Below are 19499 nucleotides of genomic sequence, written 5' to 3' on the forward strand. Positions count from 1 at the left end.
TAACCAAGGGCGAGCCGGAGACACCAGGATTGTAGCCCTCTCCACGGACCCTTACTAGAGGACAACAGTGCAAGATGGCGCGGGCCCTGTTTCCGAGATGCACATCCACCCCTGCGGTACATCCCCTACATTAGCCACAGCACAATGAGCTAGCCGATGCCTTCCTAATAGGTACGCTGGTGAAGCGGGACCTGGGGGGAAATCTGCATATCCAACCTGTGCTCCTCACCGCAGCATTAAACAGCCGAGCATTTTTGCCTGAGTGATCCACGAGCCCCATGTGTCAATCAGCAGGGGCTCTGGCATTATCTTGTTCACGGACAGGGCGAAGGTACCTCTGATTGGGGTGGTGCCATTGTCCATGGGCCAACAAGACCGCACATAAACCAAAGGAACATTGTGAGAACTATCATTTCCTGCATTTACAAAGACCTGTAAGTTGAAAAGCGCTGCTTTGTATCTATCTCTTAAAATTGAAATCTCATGATCTACTTATCGGATTTTTACCATTTTGGCCTTGTTTTATTCAGATAAATATTCCCTATTTTTCTAAACCTATGTGGAGTCTTTTTGTTGTGTATTCATTGTGTTACTGTGTGTGTGTTGCACAAATACTTTATACATTGCCCCTCTGAGCTAAGCTCCAGATGGTGAGCACAGGTTATCTTAGGTGTGTATCTAGCTTACCCTGACTAGACAGGCAAATTCTGCCTGACTTAGGTGCATACCCTAGCCAACTAGAAACCCCATTTCTAACAGCAGTCAATGTCGGGAGGTAACGTTTTCACCAGGATGAACCTGGTCCAAATATTACATCCACGCTCCATTGCAGTGGACCTTAACTCGTGCCTAGGTACTGGTCTGTTGCAACCAGATGACCATGGTTGGTGCTTAATGTTTTTTGTCAGTATTTTCATTCAAAACTTTAAACATTCAGAACACGGGTACCCCTCTTTGGATTTTTGTCATCTTGGTGCCATTTTGTTTGTTAAGTTATTTCCTATTTTTATAAATGAGTGGGATTTTTGTTTACATTTTCGACTTCCTAAATGTTTTGGTACTTCTAACGGGTGTACACTGAGATTAGGAGGTACAGAATACTAGAAGTACTTCCTGATCCTTTTGGAGGTGGAAATGTAGCTACCTAACCAGCAGTAATGATATACTCAAATTCAAAATCGGTCATTTTTGTCTTTCACCTCTCTCGATGATGATGTAACAAGAAATGTGTGCAAAGTAACTGCTGACTTTCTATTCTTTTTTCCAAACCTATATGTGGACTGATGTCTCAAAGCCCAAATTCCATGGCAAGCTTTACATGTTTATCACTGCTCATCCACAGCAGAAAGTGTGTAGGATACCTGGACCTTGCCCGAGAGACTGATCATATGACAAAGTGACTGGGTTAGGTACCTGTTGAAGGTGATAATCACACACATTGTGGATTTGTCTAGACAATTTACAGACATAATTCACAGTATTCAGAGAGATTTTTATGTTCTTCTATGTACACTCAAATAGACATTGTTTTTTTATTCTCTCGGTACATAGTTTACCATTTTTCATACCTTGGTAGGTCAGTCAACATATGCTTCACCCTTGGGGGCCTGTAAGGTCTAGGGATTTTTCAAGATGGTAGTATTGTATGAAAGTAACCATTAGAAATTAGCACAATATAAAGACAGATTATCTATTCACTCAACAGAGGTTAATGCTTGAACTGAGATTCTCGTTCCGACATCAATACTCAATGTGGCCCATTTGAGCTTTTTCACACCAGCCATACTCTGGGCTGTGCTGCCACTTTGAAGAAAGCTCTGGTCACAGAACCCAGTACTGCATGAAAATGGGGTTACAGAAGACCACAGTGCAGCGCGGCAGAGCACAAGTTGTTTTGGAGAAACTATGCAGGAAATGGGAGCTGTGTGCAGCTAGAAAAGACAGGGACAACTGGACATATCTCATATGTCTATTCTTTTTTTGGGAGCCAAAGACAAAGAAAGGCAAATGACGTACCGGTCCTGTCCACATCACAGGTGTGCACTTTGAAAACTCACTCAGTCAGTGACACTTTTCAGAACTGTCTTCTACCACAAACCTGCTTCAAGGCCTTCGAAACAGAGCAGATGACTGTTCTGCTAACCTTTCACTTCTACTTGCACCAATTACTGTACTCGAAATGTGTGTAATTCTATGGTGTTTAGTAAGTTTGTTCATAACCTTATGTCTACCAGGTTTAGGAATCTTGACCCAATCTCCAATTTGAACATCAGTGTTTCTGATGGACCTCTGCCTATAATATGAAGTCTTAAAGTTCGCTAGTTCTGAGATAACCTTCTACCTTGAAACATCATGCTTACGTGGTATCACCGTTTTGTTGTTTATCAGCTTCAACCGCCCTTTGTGAAAAGTTTGTTAAATGCACCCTTTTTTTAACATTTCAAAGGAAGAAAATTGAATAAATTATGGACAGTGAATGCAGGCGGAGACAGGATGCTGCCATCTTGATCTCAGAAACGAAATCCAGCGGGTTCAAGCTGCTCTGTACATCAGCATGGAATCTTAATTTCAAATACAGTGGACCTGCCCTTCGGGGGTTGCTGTGGGAGACCCCTATTATTCTAGCCCGCCTAGGCAGTATTCCGCTACTGAAGTTATTCTGTGCTCATGAAGGCAGATGTGCAATTACATTCCTTCAGAGAGCAGTCTGGTCTCTATTCATTTGCTTTGTTTGCCATTACGAGTAAATATAACATCTCAAAGGGGAGTCGGACCACTCTTTGTTATTGAACCTTGGTATAAAATATAAAATAGATAATGTTAGCTAATAACTGTTTTAAATGAATTAAGATATTTGCAAATGAAATATCGTATGGGATACATTAAAAGCGCTAATTTGTGGAGTCACACTAAGCTTCACTGTACATCGAGATAATGCGGTACACAAAACAATGTAAAACTGTGCCAATCACTTCTAAGACCAGAGCTTGAAATCTGACAGCAAATTAGTGGATAGGTCTTATTGGACAGAGAGGTGGAGACCAACTATAAGAAGCTACTTGCCACAAAATATTTTCTTCTGAAGGGAATTAGAGCTGAAGCCACCAGGGCCTATTGAACACTGGCTTAAAGTATTTTTACTCAAGTGAAACAAAAGGAAAGATATTAGCTCTCAAGCTGATTGCGCAAATAAATAAAGGTAATATCGCAAGTAAAATTGATGAATAAGGCATCAAGGTGCTGGAACTCAGTTCCATAATGGATATTTTTATGGAATTTTACTCTGAATTCTACAGAAAAGATACAAACCTACTCCTTGAACTCCCTAAAATAGTTCTGGGCTCCAGAGGAGAATAAAGCATTGGGGTCTTTGAAATCTGCCACACTCATAACACCCTTTACATTACAGGAACTCATTAGTATGACTGAATCACTTCTTTCAGAGGATGGCAAGGCTCTAGTGCAGATTCTATTCCCTTAGATTTTACATACATTGATCTTCACTATTCCACTCTTCTTGACATTGGTGAATATATATTTGATAATAAGGTTGCAATGCCTCCATCCTGCAGAGAAAAACTAATATAGCCACATTCCCAAAGAGAACCTGACCTGGGATCAGAACCTATGTGGGATTTGTCGTTCTGTATCACTTATTAATACTGATATTAAATCTACTCTAAAATGACACTTAATCACATAGATAAAAAGATGAAATGTTTCATCTTGCTGATACAGCATGTGTTCATACCCTCTAGAGATACTATTGCGAATATCAGTTCAGTTCAGTTCAACTTTATTTCGGCTGATATAGCCATAAAAGCAGGAAGTACAGACAAGAACGATATTTACAAACAAGGAAATTAGAAAAACAAAAACGAAAAAATGCCTTTGACAACAATTGATCACATATCACATTACAATTAATATAATGGGACAGAGTAACAATTAATTCTGTACAATTAATTATACATAATCCTTAAAATCTAATTAAAACCATAAAAAAGGTTGATTCCTTATAAAAAGCCAGAATAAAAACCTAAGTTAAAATCTTTAAAACCACACGATTTGTACAAGAAGTGAACTCAGTGCATTCTACGTTATTTAGCATTGTGGGAGAAAACTGCAGATTTCAATATTACATTATAGTTTGTGTCCAAAACGTTTCCTAGTAAGGAACACATTGAATAAGAACCTGCTTATGCAAAAAACCACCAGTTGTGAGGTATTAGACCTTATAATACGCTCCGCCTCTTTATACGTCCTGACACCCAAGGGTTTTATCCAGCGCCGCCTAGGGACGCATAAGCGGAAAAGAATAACAATAGATGGGAATCATCTTCCTTGGCTTTAGTGGGCAAAGGGTACAGATACCATCATTGTTGCTATCTCCCCAATTACATGTATGAGCATTGGTCTGTAATACCCCATATCTGAATTGCAAATACAAAGTTTTTGCTAGTGGTGGGTTTATCTCATCCATGAACGATTCGAATGCAGCATTGTCTTTTATAGACAAGAATTTCTGAGTCAATATACCAATAGATGGACAGTGACATGGCTCGTTATTAACATAAGACCAATATGTGGTTTTTAAAACCTTTTTAGACACAGAAGTCATATTCTGGGGTTCGTCCCAAAAATGGGACAGCCCTAGCCTGATACACCAAAGTTCAATATGTTTTAACCATGCAATTTTCTTGTACTCATCAATCCGGGTAATTTCTATCAAACCATTTTTATAGTTACATAGTTCCAGGGTTGTCCATAACCTTACCCAATACAACAATGGCCTAAGAACTGCTTGATGATCTGTCATTTTTAGGTCCAAATCTAAAAATACTGGAACTAAGGGGGTTCTAGATGGTATTTTTAATAACCTGCGCACAAAGTGGTTTTCTTCCCGTTCAAAATTATGTTTACAACAATGCCCCCAGACCTCAGCACCGTAAAGTGCAGCCGATTGGGCCTTTGCTTTAAAGACTTCCAGTGCCGGTGTAATGGCTTTAGAGTCACTAGCTCCGTGCACTTTTAAAATGTGCATAGAATTTTGCTTGAAAGCCAACCTACTCTTTGTCAGGTGTCCCTTCCATGAACTGTTGCTATCCAGTGTAATACCTAGATAGTTAAAGCTCCCCACATATTCCAATTTTTGGTTGTTTAAGGCCAAGTTCTTCCTGAATGTCTTTTGTGGATTTATTGACATATATTTTGTTTTAGATGAGTTTATTTCCAACCCCTTCATTTCACAGTAACAATTAAAGGAGTTCACCAGATTTTGAAGGCCCTTCGGGGTCTGTGAGATGAGGATTGTATCATCGGCAAAAAGTAATGCCGTGATTGCCTCATCTCCTAACCTAGGGGAGTCGTGGTCACAGTCCCTTAGATACGCGGGTATGTCATTAACGTACAATGAAAATAGCGTAGGTGTCAATACACATCCTTGGCGCACACCACAGCTTACAGGTATGGGCTTTGATAATTCACCATCCTTTCCCCATCTAACTTTTGCATAATTCTCTGTGTGTAATCGAATGAGTTCATTAAGTAGCTCGCCTGGGACCCCCATGTCTCGTAATGTAATCCACAGAAGATTCCGTGGGACGAGGTCAAAGGCGGCCCGCAAGTCTATAAATGCCACATACAAACTGCCCTTCCTTATGTTGATGTACTTCCAGCAGATACATGTGAACCTGAACACTTGATCTACTGTACTAATTTTTGGTCTGAACCCTGCCTGATATTTAGATAGTATTTGAGTCTCATCCATCCATTCTATGAGTCGATTTAAAATATGCCTGGCAAAAACCTTCTGTAAAAGATCAATTAAACTAATTGGGCAGTAATTGCCCGGATCATAACGATCTCCTTTTTTGAATATTGTTACAATTTCTGCCCCTTTCCAACTTTCAGGAATTGGCGTTCCAGCCGCTATAGAGTTACATAAAAAGTTAATATATGGCCCCCATACTTCCACATCGTGTTTTAATAGGTCTCCAGGAATCCTGTCCGGTCCTGGAGCTTTGCCCGCTTTAATAGCCCCTAGTGCCTGCATAGTCTCCTCTATACTAAAACTTAATGGCATTATACTCAAGTCTAGGTTGTACTCTGGATTTTGTGTTGGTAACCCATCTTCATCTTCTGAGTAAAGTTTAGCAAAATGGTCGCACCAAGTTTTTTCGTCTAAATAAACGTCCTTTGGTGGTCTACCCTTTCTGTTCCCTTTGGATATTAGGCTCCAAAAGGTGCCTTGGTCTCTTGATTTGGCTGCTGTTAATAAGTCTTCCCATAATGCATCATCCCAGATTTTTTTCGTTTGGGTCAAACTTTTATTATAAGCATGTCTACATTCTCTTATAGAGTGAGAGTTTTTAGTTTTAACAGCCTGCATGAGATTGGACTTTGCTGTGCGACATTCTTTGTTATACCAGGGGTTGACCAACTCTAGGTGGTTTGGAGTCTTTTCTCTTTTGCACGCTTTTCTCAAGAGGGGGCCCAGAGCATCAACCAGTTTATAGTGTAGATCTAAGACATCCTGGCTACCCAATAAGGGTTCCTTACAAGATGTGACAGTTTCAGAAAAGGTATTATAGATATTTATCATTACATCTTCTTTAGCCAGGATATTGGGCCATCTTAATGCACGTCTATTGTTCGATATCTGTGGCTCCCCTGAGGAACTGTTTCGTGCAGTCTCCTCACCTCGATTAGATATGAAGGGTTCTGAATTTAACCATAGTTGGAGTGGGAGGTGATCACTCTCAATTCTGGCATCTATTTTTAGATCAATGAGTAAGTACCATAAGCTCGAGGACACCAATATAAAATCTATATGTGTCTTGCAATTGGCTTTGCAGAAAGTTGGGTCTGCAGGTCTATCCGACTGCAGGCGGCCATTACAAGCTCCTAATTCATGACCTACAGTTAACTGGAAAATTTGAATTGCTGCTACAGTGCATTTAACTGGCCCGTTAACATCCTAATTTGGAATATCATTTGCAGTATCCTGCTCTTCAAGTAAATTGTCCAGGCCCAATACCGGTATATATTTACAATTAAAATCCCCTCCTACTATTACTTGGGCATTTGGTCCTAAGGTATCTAAGAAGGAGTCTAATAATTCCATTACCTTAGATTCTTTATTTAATGCCTGTGGCCAATTATATATGTTTATTAAATATATAGTATCATTCCCCCTTGTCACCATCTTTAGTCCTAACAAATCGGGGGAAGGAATATTTAATGGGGTAACTTCTATTTCTAGATTAACTTTAACCCAGATCACCAGCCCCCCTGACGGTTTTCCTCTTGTTGAAGGAATTGCATCACAGTTAAAGGTTTTAAACCCAAGTCTGTGTGGAGCTTTTAAAGACCATGTCTCCTGAAGGAGGATGATATCATGGTCCTCAATGTAGGTACACCAGTCGAGGTCCCGAAGGTTCCTCTCTAGCCCTGCTATATTCCATGATGCTAGTTTTAAAGATATTTTGTCACTGGGTCTGGGTGCGGGTACGTCCAGCGCTAAATCTTGTGTGATTTTAACAGCCAAAAGGTGTGCTTGGCCACATATTTCATCCATAGTATTATTAGCTATAATAGGACCCTGAAACACACGTCTGTCTAATTCGCATGTAGTCCCCTCGTCTGGGGTATCACAAATATCACCAGCACAATTAGTAATCTTATCCATTTCCTCTGCCATTTGAACGGGCCCATGTGTTAACCTATCGTTGTGGTTCAGTATGTACACCACTACCTGCTCCAGCGAATATTCAGCTTCTGAACTAATCATGTTAGGTTTACCTACTTCATTGCTTAGAGATGTCCCCAAACAAACTCTGTCAACCAATGGGAGTCAATCATTCTGATCCATCGCACTCAGTGCCTGATATCTGTTGTGCGTTGTGATCTCAAAGATTGGACTCCCATAGGAATTAGGGGGCCTTGGTCGATTATTACGCTGGGGGCCCTTGTCTAAATGGCTATAAAAATATCCCAAGGGGTATACGCCCACACTATTCTCACCCTGCGTTAAGGAGGCAGCTCTAAGCAATACAGTCGCACCATGCTGGGGGTGTCTAAAATTAACGATAACGCAATCACCCCTGCAAGTTTTCCTGGCATTTCCAATACACGGTGCCCGTCTAGTTGATAGTATCTGGTCAGTGAAATGTATCGGGAACCCACAGTTTTTGTTCAGCCAGGAAACAGTTTTATGCTTCAGTGAATCGTGTGACTCCTGGCGAAAATTAGACTCAGTTGGGTGTACAGGTGGAACATTTGAAAGTACAACTACATATGGTTCACAAGCTGGTGGGAGGTTGACTGGTCGTATTCTCCTTACTGGGATAGAGGGCCCCGCCATACTTGTTGTGGTCATTTTGGACTGGGTAGAGTGACCATCCAATACACTCGTCGCCTTAGCTGTAACCGTATTTGACTCCCCCACAGTTAATTGTTGTACAACATTGTCAGTTAAAACAATCCTGTCCCGCATTACAAGTTTCTCACCATTGGTTGTCTGGTTTAAAAGCTCCCCTAATCTAGACACTTCAGTAGTAAGGGCATCAATTTTTGCCACTAGGGGCTTAACAATTACTTCTAGTTTGACTTCCAACAACTCAGAAATATGATCTAGAAGATCAGAGTTTATGTTTATGCCAATGTCAGTGGTCATGGTTCCCTTATGGCTGAGAGTACTCCTCTTGGATAAATCCGGCTTTTTCTTAAGGTGTGTTCCTCCCCGTTTGGGCGCTGTTTTCCTACATTTTCTTACTGCTCTCTTGGCCGGTGAGCAGTGAGTGGAAACATCTATAGAATCTATAGGATCAGCAGGTGCATCATCATCCAAATTATCCTGGTCTATCATGTTTGCCTCCTGCGGCTCCACTATAAGAGTGCTGGAGATAATGTCTGTAGTGGAAGGGGGGATTATGTCCAATCCACCACTAGCATCTGATACAGCCGTTATTGTCTCAGGTAGATTGTCCCGCCCCAGCGACTTCCTTCTATCATTGTTAATTTTACACAAGGTAATTGTCCATAGGTATTTTACTTTTAGCCATTACTAGTAACTCCCCCCTTTGATAACAATGGCTTTTGGACCCCTGCTGGTGTTGGGAAGGAAGACAGTAGCAAAATATTATAACTTCTATGTACTTCCGTATATAACTTTAGAACCGAATTGTAATGAACAATATAATATAAAAGTTCGTGGATCTTACTTCTTAGGGGGGTGGTCCAGCACTGCCTCGTTCTGCCCGGACTGCACAGACTGCCCCGCCCTTGTCCCGGGCTTCTCCCAGCACTACCCGCGCGCGTCCCGCGGGACGAGAGGTGTTCCACACCTTTGTAGCGCCGTCGGGTGCAGGCTCCGTCGTCACGGGTGCGCCTGTGACAGCTGGGGCACCTGGGCAATGTAGGTAACCGCCGTTTCCCTCACGGCACTCTGATAGCAGCTCTGGCGCCCACACAGCCGTTTCCCTCACGGCGTGTGCGGCAGGAACAGCAGCGTCCGGTGCAGTTCAATTGCGAATATCAATATAGCTACTGCTGAATATTAGGAACGGAAACTGTACCTTGAATGGATGGATATCTCTTTACCAGTACTAAAACCATCAGTAATCAGCCGAACACAGCCTTTGCAAAATGCAGGATCAGAGTGTGAGGCCTTGTATTTTCTTGCATTGTTAACTCTTTTAGTCACAGCTTGGTTTAGAAAGAATGAAATAAATTGAACTAGTAGGCCCTTCATGGCAGGGATCAAACCATTAGGTACTGAAGAAGCATCAAACATCTCAAATCCACAAATAAAATTATGTCTTTGTGTGGGGCATAGAGATATCAAATTTCTTAGTCCCCATATTCACCATACCCACAAACGACAAAAAAATGTGCAGAGCAGAATAGGGAGGACTATTTTAAAGGAAATTGGATTACTTGAAGAGTGCCTTCAATTTCAACCTAGTTGTTATACCCAATAGCTCTCCCACAGGGACTGAAGGGGTGGCTTCATTTTTGTCATAAAAGAGATACTTGAAAAAAAGAGCCAGAAGAGGAGGGCAGAAGAAGGATGGCATCCGAAGTTTCCTTGTGTTCTTTATAGTGCACCTTATCATGCATTACTGCATAGCTTTACGTTTTCATAATAATAGGTCTACATTTGCCACCAGCCAGCCCAGCCCTTAAAATATCTCAGCCTACAACATAAAATCCTCTCTTCACACTGACTATTCTCTTGGCTCTGAAAATACTTAAAATATGTTTGTAATATGTTCACACATTCCTATGAAGTGCCATGTTAAGAACCAAATATGTAATTATGTATGTCTAAACTATAAATCAAATATGGATGTTGCCTTTTAACAGTTTGAAACTTTCTGCGACATTGAAGAGCGTATAAAACGTTTTTTTGCCTTTGCTGGCCCAGACGCCATAGTGTTCAGTGTTGTACTTTGCACGTTTTCCAGTAGCATATCTTGTTTTCAAACCAGGGAAGGGAAGGAGGATTTTCTGAGAAAATTCGAACAAGGATTGTATACATGAATGATACCTTCCCCGCAAGGCTATTTTACACTTCTTGATGAGGGGACCATGACACCAGCACAATACATACGTTTTCACTGAGTAACCAGTTTCTGTCACATGAACATGATGGATCGACTTGTAAGAAGAAAAACTCTATTGCCTAGATGCATCAAACATAATTGCATTCGCAAACGGTGCGAATCGCAAAATTCATCCGTTTGCAAATGCAATTCATGGTTTTTGGATGCATCAAATTTTAAGTGATTTTCGCTTTTTTAGGAATCGCAAAATAATTTGCGATTTCTTGAAAAAATCGCTAAATTTGCGAATCGCTTTTAAATTGCCAAATAATGCTATGCATGAAATATCGCAATTTGCGATTTTTTAAGAAATCGCATTTTGGAATTCTTAAAATTAGAAGAAGTTGAACCTGGTGCTAATTTAACTAACTTTTTTCACTACAGCTGACAATCATCAGTGCTGCATATAAGGACCTCATAGACCTTGAATTTGCTTTTCAGGATGGCTGCACTTTTCTTTTTGGCTCGCAGGCAGAGGTTGAGAGTAGCTGCAGGATGAAGGAGAAGGCTCATACAAGAGAGAATCTTCAGAGTGCGCATAACCTTACTAGGGCAGACTGAAGCAGAGATATTTGCTAAGTATAGGTTGAATGCTAATTTAATTTTAGACTTACTTCAAGAATTGGACCCAATTTTGCAGAGGCAAACGCGCAGGACACAAGCAATACCAACCCATGTGCAGGTATTGTGTTCACTGCACCTCCTTGCTTCTGGGTCATTTCAGGGAGTAATAGCCATTGCTGGTGGTGTCTCCCAGAGTTCACTTTCCAGATTTTTTAATGCCTTTCTAAATGCCATGTTACAAAGAATAAGGTATCATGTTAAATTTCCCAGCACTCAACAGGAGTTGATGAAAACCAAACTAGATTTTTACAACATGGCTCAATTTCCACATGTGATTGGCTGTGTAGATGGCACACATGTTCCCATTTGCCCACCCTCTGAAAATGAGTATATCTTTCGCAACAGAAAATGCTTCCATTCCCTTAACATCCAAGCAATTTTTAATTCAAAAACCATTATCACAGACATAGTTGCTAGTTACCCTGGAAGTGCCCATGACTCCTACATTTTTAGACATAGTGCCATTCATGCTAGACTGCTTGCTGGTCAATTTGGTGATGGCTATCTGCTTGGTAAATATTTTTTTAAAAATTGTTAGACATTTTCCTTTCATCTCCACACTTTTTCACTGTGCATTTTGAAAAATCCATTGTTTTCTATTACAGGAGATAGTGCCTATGCAGTAAGGACATAATATCTTAACACCATACCTAAATCCAACTTCCAGGAAAGAGCAGCATTACAACCAGGCTCACATAACTACAAGGAATGTGATAGAAAGGACCTTTGGTGTGATGAAATCACGCTTTCGAATTCTTCATAAGACTGGTGGAGCACTACAATATCAACCAGACATTTGCTGCAAAATAGTTGCAGCATGTGCAATGCTACACAATCTAGCAACTGAGAGAGGCATAGAACTTGATGAAGAAGATGTTTTACCTCAACATGACAATCAGCCTCCTCAACCACAAGCAAGAGCACATGGACCAGAGGCAGCAGAGGGGAGAAGGAGAAGGGCAGAGATCACACAGCATTACTTTTGAATGAGGTAGGAAACATACTCTTTTTTTATTTTGAAATCAGTGTAAATTTTAATTCACAGAGAAACATAAATGCATACAATTCATGGTCTTTGATTGTTATTCAAACTTGAAACTGAACTTTAAATCAGAAAAGTTGAAATGATATACATTGAACCATAGGTAACTTTGACATTATTAATACCAATCAAGAGGCATCACAGACATAATGTCATTTCTTACGGCCACACACTCCTAATGCCTTCCCTGCATTTTTTTCACTGTGCATGGCCATATTACTTGCATCAATCTGCTTTCTATTACTGCGTCGTGTGCCACTTAAGCAATGCTCCAGTGTGCCACTAACAGCACTGCTGGCACCACTCTCCCCCATTGGTAGTTGTTTTTCTTGGGAAACATTAGAATGTAATTTTCCAGAAGGATCATAGTTAGTCCCCATTCCCTTTTGAATATGTTCAAATGTTTTCATCAAGAGTACCTGTGTTGAAAGGGTCTGCTTGCAGAGTCTACTTGTACAATTGGGAAGGCGAGCCATTTGCCTGTTATGAGCCTGCATGCTGTTCATTAGTCGTACCTGCCTTTTGCCTCTTATATTTTGCTGATTTTGCATCAATGTGCACATGGTCTCCAAACAGTTGGCAATGCGGTCAAGCTTCAACGAAGATGTTTCATGCCCTGTCTTCATTACATTTATCATTTTATTCATACTGCTTGTTAAGGAACCCATTTGCTTGCTGATATGTCCAAGTTTCCCTTTAATTAATCTAATGTCTTTCCCTTGCAGACGCTGTATCTTGAGTATTTTGTCTTCAACAAGATTGCCAGTGATGGGACCCTCTCCAAAATGTCCACTTTCAGTCACATTACCTCTGCGCAAAGAAAACTGCTGAAGTTTCCTTCGCCTACTCAGCCTTCTATTTGTGACTGTTGTAGTGCTTTGAGGTTGCCTTTCAACAACATTGTCATTCTGCTCTGTTTCTGAATCAGTTTGCAGCAGTTGTCGCACTCTCTGTCTTTACCCTGTTTGTAAATTGGATGCTGATGTGCTAGGAGCATTTCCCTCTTCATTTTCTTGAACTTCTTTATTGTTGAAATCCCTCAAATCCCGCTCAATTAATTCCTGCAGTGCCTCTATGATTAAAGAAATGCAAACATGTAGTTATTAAAAGTTTGCACTTTTCTAAACGTAATTAATAAAAGGTTATTTTCTACACATTCACATGATCCTAGTCTCATCCTTAATAGTTCATTGTAGTAATAAAGTTAGAATTTCAAATTGATGTTTTGTGTACATGACGGTCTTTAAAAAACTCCAACTCCCATAATGCACTGCTTCAAGTTTCCAAACATTAAATAACTGTTGTGGGTGACACACAGGTAAGATATCAAACACAAGATAAATGAAAAGCTTGTATTCCAACTACTTTCTCAAGACTCTTGCAATTTTAAGTGTCCATTTAGACAATCAACATCATATACAGTTCTCTTACCTTCAGATGGAGTTGGAACCTCAGAAGTATCAATGTCTATAACTCCAACAACAGCCTCAGTCAACAGTGTGCCTTCCACCATGTCTTCCAGAGGCGTGTTGGGTCTATCCCTGGGTGTTCCACCTCCAGTTTTCTTAGAAGATTTAATCCTGTTTGCTAGCTTCTCTTTTGCACGACTGCGCAGGTCATACCATCGTTTTTGTAAATTATTTATGTCACGATGTGCCACTCTTACTGCGTTAACCTTTGCTTGTATGGCAATCCATAGGTTTCTTTTTACAGCTTCAGGAACCTTCAGAGACAGCTTTCCAAAAAGCTATTCCCGTCTTGCAGTCACCTCCTCAATAAGAATTTCCAACTCTTGATCAGAAAACTTAATTTTCCTTTTCCTGGCTTGCCCCTCTTCAACAGGATTCTCATTTTCCATTTTTCAAAAGGTTTCTCAGGCACACACAGCAGCAGCAACCTCCTGGGAAAGCTCACAAAGCAAACTGCCAAACTTCACCTTCAAAAAAAGGGAGCAGCTGTGCCTAATTGCTGTACTGGCTTTCAGGCAGTTGATGTAATGAAATTCATCATGTGTGTAAAATCGCAATTTGCGATATCTCAAATTGCGAATTCGCAATTAAGAATTCGCAATTTCACTGCGATTCGGTAAAATTTGCGAATTTTACCGAATCGCTAACAAATTGCGAAAAAAATTATGCATTGACTTTTGCGATTCCTTTTTTGCGATTCCATATTTTTCGCAAATAAGGAATCGCAAAAAAAACGTTGATGCATCTACCCATAAATGTGTTAGGATGAAATTACATGAATTTTAATTCTTATCTCCAACTTGCTGTTTTCTAGCGATAGCAATGGTCGATTAAAATGATGAGTGTCTTTGATCTTTTGCTTTGTTGCCTGCTATCCTGCATTAAATGCTATTTGTACTTTAGGCTTCCCAATATATTATGTTTTATGTTTAACAATCTCATGGAACAAAAGAGGACAGTGCTTTAGCCAGGACAAGAGTACTGAAAAACACACATGGAAGACTTTGCACAGAAAAAGACCATGGGTAGCATGCAATGCAGCAACTTTGCTGTACGCGGTGAGACATACCTGAGGCTGCACGTTTCTGGGGTTGGGAAGGCGTGTGGGGTGAAGGGAATCCATCTTATGTTTTGTTTCAGACCTAGAAGGTTTGTTTAGTGAGGAATGCTAATATGGCAACTGGAATGCACATCATCGAATGAGATCTTACCATCATTCACCAGGAACACTCTGTGCGACGACAAGAGTTATAAACAGTGCTTCTCTGAAAAAGACTCTGCTGACACGACAATACTGTCCTCACTTTTAACAAAAAGATATTAATAAAAGCACATAAACCAGGCAAACATTTAGCAAAAAAAACGTTCTAAATTCCAATTTTGTTGATGAGCGTCAGTTTGACAGCCTGGGATAAATTCTAAGATCATGAGTCTGTGCAGGACCTCCTTCTCTTATGTACTACCCGGAGCAATTTTGATTGTGAACAAAACAGTTAAAATAGAGGGCCTTATAATTTCTTAACCTGAATCAGGTTAAATGCTGCTTTCCTTACATTTGTCTCGACACAAAGTAGTACTCAAAATAACTTTTGTTCAGCACTTCTCATCCAGATTTTGATTGAATTGCTTGTTGTTGGATTCACACCTTATACACATTGTGACTCACTTCCCCCTACAGTGAGAAGAAATTATTGTGGCATAGGATATCTTATGGTGCTTGATTTTCACAAAGCCTGCCTTTCCTATGCTAAAGTTTGAATTATTCTGTTTGGTTACCTATGGTCCCCACAGAATGACAAGGTAAAATGCTCTGGGTTGTACAAAACAAAACCACTCATGAAAAAACACGAGCATGTAACTTTTTGCTATGTTTGTTTAATAAAGCTGTTTTAAGGAAAGATGTAGAGGGTGTGATGAATAAACAGTAAATTTCTGAATGGCTGGGAAACATAATACTGACATAATCAGGTAACAAGATACCTTTTACAAAGATTAGTGAGACAGATAAACATGTATCTTCTCATAACACAGAAAACACAGGTTGCCCTCCCGCCATTGACATCTCAGTGTACATACCATCAGAAGCAGAAAAACACTGTAATGCAGCGAAAATGCTTTAAATAACCTCAGTGAACTGAAAACCGGTCTTTAGAAGACGACTGTTCACATTGTTCTGGTCACTCGAAAACCCTGAAAATAGTCAATACTTCTCTTTTACAATTTTCTTTTATGAAGGTAGCTTTTAAAATCAAGTTTTGACATGCATCAAATGTGAACCTTTTGGACACTTCTCTTTCAAAAGAACTGTGTTGTTGAGAAGATGTTCTGAGGTTGTCCTCTTAGTGGCAGAGTAGGTGAAATTTCTCCAGTGAATGCAGTGAACCGGTACTCCAGAGGTGATTCTTCTTTCAACCGAAGGAGCTCATTTTGCAACTTTTCGGCCTATCAAAAAACCACAAATTTAAAGAATTCGAAAATAGATATGGGAATTAATCAATATTTACGCACAGAAACATGTCAATATAATTCGGAGCATTTTCAGGCCATTACGCGCATTAACAGAACGAACATTACGTTTTAACTGTGCAGTTAATATCTTAATTGATACGATAACTATGTATAATGTACATAACATTTCAAACTGCACCAACTGAGCATTGCGCTTCCGCCGAGATGAAAAAGCTGTAGTTACAAAATGATTTTACAATGAAATGTCAAATGCTGCCACAAAAGGCCGCTTCCGAACGCCATATTGAGAAAGCAGGCCACACTAAGGAGGACAGCTCCTGACAAGTTTAACACATAAAAGAAAGTTTTACAAATAATAGAAGAAAGAGAAAATGAGAAACCAATGAATACCTAAGATAGAACATTTCGGAAGAAAGCTTTCTAAATCAATAAATATTTGGGCCCTCCCGATACAAGCACTGGCAAAGCCAATAAGGTTCGCCTATCCAAAGTATATTGGCTTTGTTAATGATTTTTAAGACATGTTGCACGTGGTGGGTGGGTGTGAGGTTGGCATAAAACAGGAGGGAGAATTAAAACAACAGACAGCAGGAGGAGGAACATGATGTGGGGGAACTAGCAATGGACAGCCAGAAAAGGCACAGGAGTTAAACAAACAAGGGATGGAGGGAGAAGGGCAGGGGGAAACAAATAGTGTGCTGCAAGGGAGGAATATTGGCAGGGGGTGGGAAGAACACACAGTACCAAGCACTCTTAAAAAGTGCATTGCCAATAGTTTAAAAACAAGCATTAGAAATGCAATCGGGCTCGGATTTATTTGAGTTTGAGCTAATGGCATTGTAAATGGTAATGTATCTTTGCTAAGTGTTATGGAGTGTGTTAATGTGGTGTGTAGTGGAATTATGTGTGTTAGATTGTAATTGTAGCAATGGTGGCATGCTGTGTTTTTACATGAATATGTTTAAAACTAAAGTGTATCATACTGAGATTGGTACAATACTTAATTGTGGATGTGTAACAATCGATGCATGTACTGATGGCCGTGACTGCCTGTAGAAATTGTGCACTGATGGCTGGTGGTGAGCAGTAGCATTGGTGGTGGTGGTACTGCTGGCCGTAGTACTGGTAGTGGTAGTACTGGTGGTGGTGGTACTGGTGGTGGTAGTACTGGTGGTGGTAGTGGTATTGGTAGTGGTAGTACTGGTAGTGGTAGTACTGGTGGTCGTGGTACTGGTAGTACTGGTGGTGGTGGTAGTGGTAGTACTGGTGCCTGTAGTACTGGTAGTACTGGTGGTGGTGGTGGTACTGGTAGTGGTAGTACTGGTGGTGGTGGTGGTACTGGTAGTACTGGTGGTGGTAGTACTGGTGATGGTGGTACTGGTGGTGGTGGTAGTGGTACTGGTAGTACTGTTAGTGGTAGTACTGGTAGTGGTGGTGCTGGTGGTGGTGGTACTGGTAGTGGTGGTACTGGTGGTGGTGTTACTGGTAGTACTGGTGGTGGTGGTACTGGTAGTGGTAGTACTGGAGGTGGTGGTACTGGTAATGGTAGTACTGGTGGTGGTGGTAGTACTGGTGGTGGTAGTACTGGTAGTGGTGGTACTGGTGGTGGTACTGGTGGTGGTACTGGTAGTGGTAGTACTGGTGGTGGTAGTACTGGTGGTGGTGGTACTGGTAGTGGTAGTACTGGTGGTGGTACCGGTACTGGTAGTGCTAGTGGTGGTGGTACTGCTGGCCGTAGTACTGGTAGTGATAGTACTGATGGTGGTGGTACTGGTGGTGGTAGTACTGGTGGTGGTAGTGGTACTGGTAGTGGTAGTACTGGTAGTGGTAGTACTGGTGGTCGTGGCACTGGTAGTACTGGTGGTGGTGGTACTGGTAGTACTGGTGGCTGTAGTACTGGTGGTGGTACTGGTAGTGTTAGTACTGGTGGTGGTGGTGGTACTGGTAGTACTGGTGGTGTTAGTACAGGTGGTGGTGGTACTGGTGGTGGTGGTGGTGGTGGTAGTGGTACTGGTAGTACTGGTAGTGGTAGTACTGGTAGTGGTAGTACTGGTGGTGGTGGTAGTGGTAGTACTGGTGGCTGTAGTAGTGGTACTACTGGTGTCTGTAGTAGTGGTAGTACTGGTGGTGGTAGTACTGGTAGTACTGATGGTGCTAGTACTGGTTGTACTGGTGGTGGGGGTGGTACTGGATGTGGTAGTACTGGTGATGGTGGTACTGGTAGTGCTAGTACTGGTGGTGGTGGTACTGGTAGTGGTAGTAGTGGTAGTACTGGAGGTGGTGGTACTGGTAGTGGTAGTACTGGTGATGGTAGTACTGGTAGTCGTGGTACTGGTGGTGGTGGTACTGGTAGCGGTAGTACTGGTGGTGGTGGTACTGGTAGCAGTAGCATTGGTGGTGGTGGTACTGCTGGCAGTAGTACTGGTAGTGGTAGTACTGGTGATGGTGGTACTGGTGGTGGTGGTACTGGGGGTGGTCCCGGTAGTGGTCAGTACTGGTGGTGGTGGTGGTATTGGCAGTGGTAGTATATGTGGTGGAGGTACTGGTAGTGTTAGAATTGCTGGTGGTGGTACTGGTAGCAGTAGTATTGGTTGTGGTGGTACTGCTGGCTGTAGTACTGGTAGTACTGGTGGTGGTGGTACTTGTGCTGGTAGTACTGGTGGTGGTGGTACTGGTAGTGGTAGTACTGGTGGTGGTGGTACTGGTAGTACTGGTGGTGGTGGTAGTGGTGGTGGTGGTGGTAGTGGTGGTGGTGGTACTGGTAGTACTGGTGGTGGTGGTAGTACTGGTGGTGGTGGTAGTGGTAGTACTGGTGGCTGTAGTAGTGGTAGTACTGGTGGCTCTATTAGTGGTAGTACTGGTGGTACTGATGGTGGTAGTACTGGAAGTACTGGTGGTGGTGGTGGTACTGGTAGTGGTAGTACTGGTGGTGGTGTTACTGGTAGTATTGGTGGTGGTGGTACTGGTAGTGGTAGTAGTGGTAGTACTGGAGGTGGTGGTACTGGTAGTGGTAGTACTGGTGGTGGTAGTACTGGTGGTGGTAGTACTGGTAGTGGTGGTACTGGTGGTGGTACTGGTAGTGGTAGTACTGGTGGTGGTGGTACTGGTGGTGGTAGTACTGGTGGTGGTAGTGGTACTCGTATTGGTAGTACTGGTAGTGGTAGTACTGGTGGTCATGGTACTGTTAGTACTGGTGGTGGTGGTAGTGATAGTACTGGTGGCTGTAGTACTGGTAGTACTGGTGGTGTTGGGGTACTGGTAGTGGTAGTACTGGTGGTGGTGGTGGTG

The 19499-nt window shown here is 41.6% G+C and overlaps 1 protein-coding gene across 12 annotated transcripts in view; it reads right to left on the minus strand.

The window, feature by feature from the left end:
- Nucleotides 1-15581: 15581 nt before the first annotated feature.
- LRRC27 (leucine rich repeat containing 27) overlaps nt 15582-19499 on the minus strand; it is an 801922-nt gene continuing 798004 nt past the window's right edge. For 11 of the 12 annotated variants that reach the window (XM_078643471.1, XM_078643467.1, XM_078643476.1 and 8 more), the window contains one exon: nt 15582-16184. In XM_078643471.1, coding sequence (XP_078499597.1) covers nt 16038-16184 — 147 coding nt within the window. In that variant the 3' untranslated portion in view covers nt 15582-16037. The remainder of the gene's footprint in view (nt 16185-19499) is intronic. The other variant, XM_078643477.1, reaches the window with a different exon arrangement.

This window comes from Lissotriton helveticus, chromosome 5_1, assembly GCF_964261635.1.
Source record: "Lissotriton helveticus chromosome 5_1, aLisHel1.1, whole genome shotgun sequence".
NCBI lineage: Eukaryota > Metazoa > Chordata > Amphibia > Caudata > Salamandridae > Lissotriton > Lissotriton helveticus.